The sequence below is a fragment of the Nyctibius grandis genome, chromosome 4 (assembly GCF_013368605.1).
Source record: "Nyctibius grandis isolate bNycGra1 chromosome 4, bNycGra1.pri, whole genome shotgun sequence".
Classification (NCBI taxonomy): Eukaryota; Metazoa; Chordata; class Aves; order Nyctibiiformes; family Nyctibiidae; genus Nyctibius; species Nyctibius grandis.
Genome location: NC_090661.1, coordinates 88,882,199 through 88,894,495, shown reverse-complemented (window position 1 = coordinate 88,894,495; position 12,297 = coordinate 88,882,199). Strand labels below are relative to the sequence as shown.

General features: G+C 54.5%; 1 protein-coding gene across 1 annotated transcript; it reads right to left on the bottom strand.

The window, feature by feature from the left end:
- On the bottom strand, window positions 1-11,981 carry CPN1 (carboxypeptidase N subunit 1). The gene is given in 10 exon segments (XM_068399465.1): window positions 1-211; window positions 2,097-2,215; window positions 4,181-4,280; window positions 4,598-4,737; window positions 5,460-5,571; window positions 7,091-7,273; window positions 7,764-7,919; window positions 8,601-8,797; window positions 11,758-11,935; window positions 11,937-11,981. Coding segments are annotated over 10 exon segments (1,362 nt in total). The 3' UTR covers window positions 1-79.
- Between the last annotated feature and the right edge of the window lie 316 nt (window positions 11,982-12,297).

Here is a 12,297-nt window from a genome sequence, read left to right as displayed (position 1 = left end):
TGGAAAGTTCACTGGCTGGAGTCATCAGCCAGGCCTCATATAAACGGCTTCCCCCAGCTCTCAGCCAAGTGAGCTGTCCTCATCTTTGGGTCCCCCGGCGAGTGGCTCTTGGCACTACCTTCTTCTGAAGGGGTTTGTTGTTTGTGCGTGTGCCAGAGGCTTTACGCTCTGGGGGCTTCCTCACCCACTTCTTGTTGAGCTCAAAATGCACCTGGAGAAAGAACAAAAATAACTGTGTAACGCCATGTGTGTGCTCTGCTGGCTCAGGGGTCTGCAGGACCTGCCGCTGCTGCTAGCCTTCGAAGCTGACTCTTGGGCCAAGACAAGCAATAAGGGGCCTCAGCCAGTATTACGATACAATGGGAACTCAGTACTTAAATCAGCTGGAAACATTTTTTTCTTCCTGTGGAAAATGTTGTACCAACAGTCAGCTACATTTCTTATTCAGAGAGTTGCTCCTGTGGCAATGCGATGTCCTAGGACGGTTTGCAAGATGAGCTGTGAAAGGCAAGGGACTGAGCTATGCTCTTCATGTTTTCTCACCAGAGAGTAAAGAAATAGCATTGCTTTGCATCTCTGTGAATATTTAATACACAGAATACTTTATGACAGACATTCCTTTTTCAGTTGCATCTTGTTAGCTGAATCCTGCTTAATCAGTCTTTAAGCAACCAGTGCTTCCAGCAGGTCCAGGCAAAAAAATTCCGGAAGAGAAACCTCCATCCACTACAGCCATGCAAGCAGGTACAAGAGGGAGAAGGGGACAAGGAACGTGCAGGACACACCATCAGATAAATGTGGAATGGGGAGGCCATACAGAAAGGTGAAACTGGAATGGGGCTGTGTGGGCTTCCTGGGGGAGGGATGGGGTGAACAGTAGGTGCTGCAGGGGTGGAGGGAAATGGGGATAGGAGGGGCCGCTTGTGAGGGGAGTTCTGCAAAAATCAGACCGTCAGGGAACAACAAATCAGTCTTCTACAATAACATGGTAAAAGGAAAATCTATTTTAAAAAGGAAAGCCAAAGAGCTGGGTGCTTAACCTAGCAAAACAAAGGCTAGGACTGGGCTTGACAGCTCTCTATAAATACATCAGGGAATAAATACCAGGGAAGAAGAGGGGCTATTTAAAGCACGTTGGCATAAGAACAAATAGGAATAAACTGACCATAAATAAATTTAGGATGAAAATTAGAAGGTTTCTAATCCTGAGAAAAGGGCAGCTCTGGAAGAACTTCAGAGGCTGGGTAGGGTGGGATGAAGAGACAGAGGGCAGGAGAACCACCGCAGTGTATTTACGGCAGAGATTGACCAGTGTACATGCAGTGAACCAAATAATGTGCCAGGATGCCGGGGGGTTCTTGCCAGTCCTCAGAGAAGGCTGCATCTGCAGTCCCGCTATGTTCACAAGGCAACAGCAGGGGCAGGGATCACCACCCACTGGTTTTATAACCGATTTCTAGTTGTCCAGCCTGCCCTCGGAAGGGTGCTGTAGGGGCCACACTGTTGTCAAGAGCACCTGGTTTCATTTCATCTCCCAAAGGTGCTTGGCTGTTCTTTATCGGCACCAGTCCCCATCTGTCTTGGGTGCTCTCGGCAGCAAGAAGGGCAGACCTCAGGTTCTTGCTATGAGTTTGCTAATGTGTTTGGTTCCAGGCAGGATGGAGATGATAGCAGAGCACTGAAACCCACAGAGCCAGGGGGATAACGGAGCCTCAGGGAACAGATGCTGCCTCCAGATTATCACATCCTGGAGAGTGGGGAGGATGGAGGGAGAGCTAAAGAGCAGCAGCCCCAGCCAGACAGGGGCTCTCCCCTTGGCCAAGAAGCAGAGGGACACAGGAGCTGGCACGGCAGGCGGGTGCAGCTGCGAGCCCTCAGCAAGGAATCAAGAGGCACATGGCATTGCCTTCACTGTGTCCCTCTCTGTGAGCTGTGGGGAGCCCTGTGTCTGCCAAAGCAGACAGCCTGTAGCCATTGGCAATGCTCTATGTCCCATCTCCCTTCTCTACTGCTCACTAGACATCCCCCACTGCATTTCTTTCTTCCTGGGGTGAAGACACTTGGAGACACCCTGGTGACTATGCAGCCTGACTCACCAGTGAAGGTGCAGCTGGGCCCACTGTTGTTGTCACCGTCTGGGGCTGGTACCCCTCTGCAGAGGCTGTGACAGTGTAAGTGCCAGGCAGCAGCAGCCGGAAATAATCCCCCATATCACCTGGAACACGAGATGGGAAAAGAAAGCACTCAGGATGCACAGGGAGCAGAGCAAAAGCTATTCCAGCAGCTCTTGCTGAGAGTACTTCCTCGAAGATGTGTAGCCTTCAAAACCCAGGCAACTTTTGGCCTTCCTTCCAGATCTGCTGGCTACTGTGAGGCTGGATTCACACTGGTAGACTGCATGTGATGTCTCATTAGTGCCACAGAGTAGAGGTCAGTCTGCAAGTAAACACCAAACGAAAGGGGACGGTACAGCAGCGTTGGCTGTGCCTGTGCAGGGAGGCTGCAACTCTGAGCGCTCGCCAGTCAGGTGCCAGCAGACCTAAGGGTAATCACAGCTCCCGTCTGACTCCTTACACATAACGCAATCTCTAATTCCTGTCATATACAATTTTGCCATGTTTGGGTTATCATCAGCAGGTTTTAATCGCTCATCAGCTCAGCTGCTCCGCTGCCTGATTCTCCCTGCATAAGAAAGCCCCAGGAGCGCTTTGATGGACTGTGTACCGGTGTGGTTAGAGACAGGGGATGGCCAACAACGAGGCAGCAGCACATTATGGATTATTTAGACAATTTGAGTATATTCCCATCTATGGAACTGGATGGGTATTGCAAATTTGAGCAATGATTACAGGCAGCCTGTGTCACTTTGGCTTAAGTGGGGCTAACTGGTATGAGTGAGACACAAACGAGTCAGGGGCTTCCAAGGGAAAAGAGGGAGGGTGGCCAGCAGGTCAAAGGGGGTCATTTTCTCCCTCTGTTCAGTCCCAGAGAGGCTGCACTTGGATATCGTGTCGAGTTTTGGTGCCCCCAGGTCAAGAGGAACGTGGGAGAACCAGAGCTCCTGACCCATGGGGAGAGCTCAGGCCCCACAACAAGAGGTGGGGGAGCTGGGTGGGCTCAGCCTGGCTGGGAGGAGGTGGAGGGGGATCTGCTCACAGCCAGAAGCTACTTGAAGGGCAGCTACAAAGGTGATGGAGCCAAACTCCTCTGAGCAATGCCAGGAGATACAACGAGGGGCAGTGGCCACTCGAGATGGCAGCTTGGGAGCTTCAGGGCAATCAGGGAGCACAGCTTCACCATGAAGATGGTCCAGCTCTGGCATAGGACAGCAGAGAGGCTGTGAAATCTCCATCCTTGAGGGTCAGTGAGAATTGGCCGGAGGGAGCAATGGCTGATCAGAGCCAATGTTGGGGACAATCCTGCTCCAAGCAGGAGGTTGGACAGGAGATCCCAGAGGGCTCTTGCAGCCAGCAGCTCCATGACTGTGATCTCTTGCACACTCCCCTTTCCTGTGCAGGTTGGCATAAGTGCCAAATATTAGAGTGTCACTGAGTCACAGACCTATGGCCAGAAGGAATTTTGATGATTTCATTGTCCAGCCTCTGGAGAGCTGGAATATCAGCTATTTTCTGCAGCCAGTCTGTAATGTCTGGTCCGGTTGGAGAAGGGTGTTTATGAAAAGGAGGTTAAAATTGGCCAGCAAAGGAGAAAGCACCACAACTTGGATAAACTGAGGTGGTACTTCATTCTCAGTCTAAATTTGTCTGGCTTGAACTTTTAGCCTTTCAGCTTGTTCTGCCATCATGTCCTTTCCTATCAACTTTTTCAGCTCTGTGTAGATACTTAGATACTTGAGTAGATTATTCCCTCAATCTTCTCTTTGGTTATATACAAACGCATTTTCTCCTTTCTCTCAGATAAAATCAGAGCTGAATTTCTGAAGTCCTTCACAAGAAGGTTTGCATTCCAGTTCTTACCTCTTTCTTTCCTAAGCTTTTTTAAAGCCCTCCCTGGTCCAGCATGCACAGGCACCGTGCACTCACAGTTCATGATTTTTGGAAGCAAACCATGCTGGCCACACATATTATAGCCTCACCTGCTAATGCCCTCCCACATATCCAGATAGCCTCCGAGAGGCTGTATCCAAAAGGCACAGCATGCAAGGGGACCAACAACCCACCAGAGGTGATGTCATGGCTGATTCCCTGGACAGAAATCACTGCTCCTGCAATGCCATTGTTGTTCTCGTCTGACACCATCCCTTTGATGCCCTGGTGAACCTGCAGGGAGGGAGACAGACTGCTGGGCCAAGGACCTTCCTTTGCTCAAGAGGGTATTGCCAAGTACTGAAGGAGGCTGGAGCTCTGGGGACAACCCCACCTTTCCCCATACCCTTGGATCTCCCAGTTCTCCCCAGCAGAGCCAGTCTAGGACACAACAGCCTTTCCAAAGCCTACCAACTAGAGCACCCAGAGAGCTCTGTGACTGCCTCCTTTCCACCCCTGTGCTCCCAGGTCCTATTAGTTCCCTACCATCAGCTCTGGGGCCCATGGGGGCCTGCAGAAGAAGGGTGTAAGTGCCAGGACTGCCCCCTTACCTCTTCAATGAAAGCAACAAGGGCCTCCCGGTTGGCCATCCACTGCCGCTCCAGGTCCTCCTCAGGGGGGAACTTATTGCAGCTCAACTCCAGGGTGATTTCAAAGCAGTTGGTGTAGAGGTAATTGAAGTCCTGCATGCCTGGAAGAGAAGAACCCATGGCCAGGGGAATGCAAGGCCCCCTTCCCTCCCCACTCCTGTGCCCCAGGCATTCTGTGTCTATCTTCTACCAGAATCGTCTTGCTCTCCCCCTCTGCTCTGCAGGTGCAGCCTCCTCCCTCCATGACAATGTGACTGGAGCCTTCTCCTTCCGTGCAGAACCCTTGCCTTGTGGCTGCCCGCCTCCCTCCTTCAGCTGGATCATTCACCACTCATCTTTCAGTAGCTCAGGAAGGTTTGGTACCGCAGGGGCTGTATGTCCCTTTCCAGTTGCTTTCCAATCTTTTTTCTAGCCTAATTTGCCGATTTTCAGTTTCTTCATTATGTCTTTTTTGATCAGATTTTTCATGAGCCAGCAGCTATGAGAAATGTCTTCCCTTTGGTCACACTTTTGGGTCTTGATGAAGTTACACCGTAACATTTTCAAATACACTAAAAGATTAATGCTTCCTTCATCCAGCAGCACACAGCAGGTCTCTGCAGACCTCAGCTACTTCTGTGGCTCTTTCCCAAGCCACTTCCAGTTTTCCCAAGCCATTTCCTGGTCTGAGATGCAGACACCAGCATGGTGTCTAGCAATAGGCACAGTGCTACTGCCACAGCCCTTCCCCAGCCCATCCTGTCCTGAGGTTTCTCGTCTATCCCTTTACCTCTCTTCAGCTCAACACCTCGCTGCGGGTGGTGCTCACCTGCCCAGCCCTTACCTTTGCTGAGCGAGTACCAGGATGCCCCATTTGTGATGCCATCGGCAAAGTAGTCTCCGCAGTTCCAGCCACGGTGCATCCAGCCGTGGGCATACGAGTAGGTCTTGGCCAGCTAGAGAGAGAGCAGCCATCGGTCACCGCTCCAGCAGTGGGTGGCTCTGGATGAAACATCCCCCCTCCTGCACAGGCTTCACTGGGCAACGTGGGAGGGACATCAGACAGGAGACAGCTCCTGCATTTTACTGCCATGAAATACAACATGAGGTGGCCAGGACCTCTATGAAACGTAGGCAGATGAAGGCGGAGGCAGAAGAGCAGAATCTGGCAAGCTGGAGGCTTGCTGATGGCACAGGCAGCTCCTGCCCTGCCTCCCACTGAGACGAGGGGGAGCGGAGAGCATTGGGCCCACACAGGGGCACCCAGCCCCATCGGTGCTGGTCCCCACACAGCAAATGGCACTAACAGGGGGAGCAGATATGCGAGGAAAGCTAACCATTACCAGTCCTGATGCAAATACCATATATATCAGGGGAATTTGTATTAGGAAAGAGTTTGGGCAACTCCTGGTTCTGGCAACTGCTTGTTTATTGCCCTTATTAAGATTGCTACTTATTTTTAGACATAAAGGCAGGGCTGAAATTGGGACACTGCATCCAAAGCCTGTCCTTTGCATGAGACACAGTTTAAGAGAGACCATTGTTTGCATTTTCTGATGCAAACTCTATAGCCTTGTATTATGGTTCAGATGCTTGTGTAATCTCATTCTGTCAGGAAGAAAACAGTTACTTCACTACATTTCTGACTTCCGAGGCTATGTGGGTATCATGAGCCTATGCCCCAGACTGCAGCCTCTCTACATCTGGGTCTGAGCACAGCCCTGATCCCAGCAGGTCCTGGCAAATCCCTGCAGAGCCTCTGCTTCCAGAGAAGGCTGAACTCCAGCTCAGACTTATTTTTCTCATTAACTGTTCTAACGCAGACTTGCTTTTCCTTGTGCTGGGTATTTCCTAATGGAAGCAGTGACTGAAGGCACTGTTTTCTGGGACATTTTAACAATAGAGAAAAACCACGGGCTTCAGCTAGCGCTAGCAGGATCAGCACCGCATACTGATACATTCCCTGATGTCTGCCTATGCTCCTGGTGCTCTTTTCATTGTATTCCTTATTCTTCACCATCTGCAAGCCCCTGCAGGGCACCCACCTCCCTTATCTTGCTCTCAGCAGACCCCCAGCCTGACCCTGCCACCACTCTAGGAAAAGAAAACATACACATGCTATGATGGTGAAGCAAAGCTGGGGGCAGGCTACAGCTCTGAAGAGCAGGGTGGTACTGAAGACACTGGTGATACTGGGGTTATGGGAAACCCAAGCATGGCATGGATGAGCAAGGAGCTCCCAAGGGTTAAGACTGGCCTGTCCATGTGGTGGGACCAGCTCACAGTGGGACTGCCCTGACCTGGCTCATGGGCCGGCAGCTGGCAGAAATGCCGTATCTGCTAATGGTTATTTCCAACACGTTTCTTGGCTCAGCTCCTGCACGAGGCAACGACCCAGAGACTCCCAGCCAGCTCTCGCAGGCTGCGCCCTGCCAGGGCTGCGGGAATGCCCTCGCCCGCCTGGGCTGTGCTCACCTTCTGAAACAACTTGTCATCAGGGGTAGGTGTGTTGACCGTGCGCTGGTGGCTCCTGAACCGCTGGTCCTGAGACTTGTCATAGGGGTAATTTGCCACCACTGCTCCACCATGCAGATTGGCTGAAAGCACGAAGTTGTAGCTGCTGATCCACTGGATCACAGCCAACGTCTCCGGCTCCACCTGTGAGGAGAAGAGGGTCAGGGACAGGGAGAAGAGCTCAGCCACCTCTGGGCCACCTGCTGCTCCATGCCAGGCTGCAGCGTGATTGGTCACGTCAGACCCTGCCCCGCAATTTGCCTGCTTCAGCCCTTGCAGCTTCCTCCGTTCTCCACCATCTGCTCTGGTGTGCTGAGCTGGCTCCTCCGGTGCATGCCCTGCTACAGCTCTCCCAGCACAGCCCCAAAACCTGAGGCACACACACATTAGCCAGCATGTGCCACTTCCTCTGCCCTGTGCATTGCAACCTCCTCCCCAAGCTGGCTGAGACACCGGCCTGTCCTCCTGGCAGAGGTGCAAGCTGCGATACGGGGCAGGATTACAGCGTTTCTCTGCATGCAGGAGGCATGGGGAAGGAGACAAGCACTGTGCAAGCCAAAGGACAGTATATCTGCTTGGGTGCTGAGCCACTCTAAGAGGATGCTGTAGCTCTCGCAGCATCCCAGACCAGTACCTGGCTTTTCCAGTTGTCGGGCAGTGGGATGTGGTGATTTGGCCCGCTGATTTCCCCGCTGTAGTACATGAATGTGTTGAGGTCAGGGAAGTTGCGGTTTAAGTCCACTCCGTTGGCGTTGTTCCTCCCTGTCAAGTACCCGTTGCTGTCCGGGCCCTGCGGGGCAAAGGTGCATCACGGGGGTGAGTACAGGGTGGGCGCAGGCAGGCTGGGTGTCAGAGCGGCAGGACCGGCCGTCCTAACGGCGCTTCGGTGCCTTTGAGTCGCAACACGTGTGTTATTGCTGGCAGGAGAATAAAGAGTATTGGTACTGACAGGGAAAGTCAATAACAATATCTTCATTTTCCAGGGTCACAGAGAAAGGCACAAGCCAAATAAACAGTTTGTCTCAACTGAAAGAGCCATGAATAAAATATCTCCCCGGGCTCTAGAGGTACAATGGAATGGGCAAGGCTTCGGTGGGGGACTAGAGGGCTTCCCCCCTGCCCCATCCCTCATGTCCCTGTCTGCCTGTGACAGTGGCATTCAGCTGCCGCTTCCCCAGCCTGGCGCAGGGGATTTGCAGTGACCCTCCTGTGACAAATAACTTCTGGGGAGGGTAAGGCAGGTGTAGGAAGGCTCCTCCATCACCTGCCAGGGCCACCTGGGGCAGGATACACAGCGTGAGCCCTTGGCACAGGAGGTGACGAGCAGCAACATCGGTTGAGTGGGACAAATTTGGCAGGGCATGAAAAGGAAAGATGCCCCCTCCCCATAGGCACGGTGAAGGGGATCTTGCAGGAGTTTGAAGGGCTTTCTGCCCCTACCCAGCTGGAGGAGGCGATAGCTGCCTGGTACCTGTTTGGCAGCCACTTCGTACCCGTCGGGGTTCATGGAGGGCATGATGTGGATGCGCGTGTTGTGGATGAGGCGGGTGATCCGCTCGTTGCCCCGGCGGTACTCCTCGCACAGGAACTCAGAGAGCTGCAGCAGCAGCTCACGGCCCAGCACCTCGTTCCCATGCATGTTCCCCACATACTTGAACTCCGGCTCCACTGGAGATAGCAAGAGAGTGACACCATCAGCCGGAGCTGTAACAGGGAGGGAAGGAGCCAAATCCTACTGCAGGGAGCCTGGGCAAGCCCAAGGGACCCCCAATAAATGTTGTGAAATGGCCCTTTGCCTTGGAAAATGCAAACCTCAGTGAGGGAGAGTGGCACAGTTCTCATATGGGCTCCCCTTTGTTTTGCCACAGCATCCCTGGGAGCAGCCCAGGCTCTCCACCGCATTGCTGTTCGCCTTTGGAGCGCTTAAGAGGGTGGATTTGCAGGTGGTTTGGTCTTGGGCTGCGGAGAGGCAGCACAGAGGGACCGGGGAGCACCGCAGGATTGCTACCACCCCAAGCCCCGGGTGCGAGGGCCTCCCAGCTCTGTGGTGGGTGGCAGTGGACGGGACAGGCCATGTCTTCCACCTCTGCCCTTTGCTGTTTGCTTCTCAGTGCCTCTCACCAGCATGGCACATTCCTGGCTCTGCATGCTTTAAGGAGCTTTTCATTACCCTGCAGGACAAAATCAATCCCTTGGCTTGGGGCGAGCCATGCTCTTTCACTGGAAGGGCATGGTCACCTCTGGCTGCTCCTTGTCCAGCCTGGAGAAACCCTCAGCAGCTGAGTTGAATATGATCAAACTGTCCATTGAGCAGCTCCAGTATAAGCAAAAAGGTCTCTTGTCACTGGACTTTTCTAAAATGAGGTCTCAAAATACAGATTTGGAGACTGCAGGCAGACAGTGCCCGGAGCAGGACTCGCTGCTTTGCTGAAGGAGGGGCAGCACACACGAGGGGACAGGTTACGCTTTCCCAGAGCGGTTTTTTAAAGCAGCTACTTGTGAGAGAAATATCCCATTTCAGGCTGGAGTCTGCACTGGTAAGATGAGAGACACCAGGGGAATCCAGTTAGAAGGGGAGCCTGACTTTCACATGAAAGGGTCAGGACAAAACAGGGTGTCATTACAAATGCCAGGTTGCCAGAGCTCCCATTGCACCATCAGTTTTCCAGCCACCAGCAACGATCAGACTCGCAGTAGCAGCACGCAGCCCTGCTGCCACACACAGTGTCGTGAGGATCCCCAGGGTGAAAGGCACTGCAGCCCCACGCGTCAGACATCTGCTGCTTCCAAAATCCCCCACGCTTTTGCTGTGTGGGGAGGAGACGCTGCATCTGGACATGCTGAAGACAGATTCAAAAAAAAATTATAATTTTGGCAAAAGATTTTGCTTTTCCATATCTTTTGATCGCTGTGCCTCAGCACAGGACACCACGGGTGGGCAACGTTTTGACCTGGTTAGATTTCTGGAGACACGAGAACTCATTTAATTAGGTAATGCAGTTATAAGAACTGTAAAAATGTCCTGGAGATATGTGCGGCCTTTATTTAAAAAAATAAGGTCTCAGCAGGGATTCTCCTCTGCTTTGTTCAAGTCTGCAGCAGGACTTGTCAGCCTTTTTCAATATGCAGACCCCTAAACATTATCCATGTGGACACATAAGCCCTAATTACTGTATGTAAGCCCACTAACTCCAGGCTTCCTTTTCAGACTTACTTTCCGTGGCCTTCAAGGGAGTCCACAGATACCCAAAGTCCTCATGCTACTAGCTAAAAGTGCCAGCCTTAGGGTGGCCCATGCTACAGGCAGGGCCACAGGTCCATGCTGCCCGCCTGGGGCAGGGGAGATCTTCGTCACCTCTTACAGCCCTTCCAGCTGCTCTCCAGTGGTTTTGCAAGTCTAAAATCCAGTGGCGCACTGCCAGTGCCCTTTGCTTGCGCCCTGCTTTGATTCAGCCCCTGATGTGCTGTGGAGGTGCCCGAGGTGTCCTCAGTGCCGTGCAGGTCTCCCCATACCGAACAGGGCTGGCACGGAGGTGGCCAGGATGGGAAGCCTCCCCATCCTACTTCCTGACACCCCCGAATGTGATGCTCTGGGCTGCAGGAGGGGAGCAGCATGTCCCACAGCGGCTCTGCCCCTGGTGCAGTGTGTCTTCAGGTGAGCCACCACCAGGTGTGGGATGCTGTAGGATCTGGGGGGCTGCTCTCCTGGGGGGCTGCTGGTATGGGTCCCTCTCACCCCTGCAGTGCTCTCGGCAGTTTCCCACGGGACTAGGCTGTCTGGACTTGTCAGGCCCTGCATTTAACCACACCAGTCAGGATTTGAAAAGGTGAAAGATCCTGCAAAAAGCAGGCAGAGCCCTGTCTGCATCTGTGGCTGAGGGGCACAAGGCAGGGAAGTGAGGGAGCCCAGTGTGCACACCCCCAGCCCAGAGAGCCGTGTGGTCCCTTCAGCCCCACCAAGGGCACGCGGCTGCCAGCAAGGTCTGGCTTGGCAGCGTCTCCGTGCTGCACAGGCAGCAGCTCAGGGGCCGCTGCTGCCAAGGCTCTGCAGGCCACGTGGCAGCAGGTAGAGATCCCAGAGTCCTGCCTGTCTCAGGGGCTGCACGGGGAGCCCACGGGGCCGGCGGGGTTGCGGGAGCCCACTGCCCGCTCTGTGGGGTCCCTCGCTCGCTGCCCCCATTGCTTTGGGGTCTGGAGGAGGAAGGACCATTTTCTTCCAATTCTTCCCTCCTGCCACTATCCAGCAGCAAAGGGTGGAGGGTGGGTGTTCCCTTTCCATGCCTGCACAACACTGTTTTGGGAGGGAGAGGGTGGCAGAGCAAGGGAGTCGCTGGGATGGACTCACCCTGGTTCTCGCATTAGCCTGTGCTGAAGAATCAGAGCTCCGTCCAAAGTGCACAGGCGGGCCATGCCGCAGCTCACACAAGCACAGGTGCACGTGTGGGTTTTGCATGCGTGTCCCCGGGCTGGCTGTGGGAGCTCTGCTGGAGCTGGCACTGCCTGACACCCGGGCACCTCTGGGAAAGGGAGACACCCCCCACCCCATGCCCTGACGGTGCCGCGTGGCAGGAAGCGTGGCGACGAAGCCCATCGTCTCCAAACCGCCGTCCCCGTCCCCCCGTACTTACGGGGCTCGTGGATGCCCGGGTAGTCGCTGAACTCCAGCACGTAGAGGTGTCGGCCCTCGACGCTGCGGCCGATGCTGTAGATGCGGGTGACATAGGGGCACTGGCTCTGCACGCCGAACAGGGCCTGCACCATCTCCTCGTAGCGATGGTGGTGGAAGCTGAGGGCGGCCGCCCCCCCCGAGCAGGAGCAGGGCTCCCACGAGGGGCCGCAGCCACCAAGCCATCCTCCCGCGGCGCCGGGCGCCCCGACCAGCTCCGAGCCCCCGGCTGCCTCCCTGCCGGCAGCTTAAAGTGCAAACTCCAACCAGCTCTTTCCAGTTCCCGAGTGCCAGCCCCCTGCACCTGCGGGCGGGGGGCGGCGGGGGGCGCCGGGAGCGGGGCGCGCCGGGGCCCCGCGGCGCAGGAACGCTCCCCCCGCCCGCCCGCCCGCCGGCGAGCCCGCTCCCCTCCGTCGGAGAAGTTTCCCCCCCCCCGTTCCAGCTCACTTATTAACCGGACAGTAAACAGGCCCCCGCAGCCACTGCTTGTCACGGCAGAAGA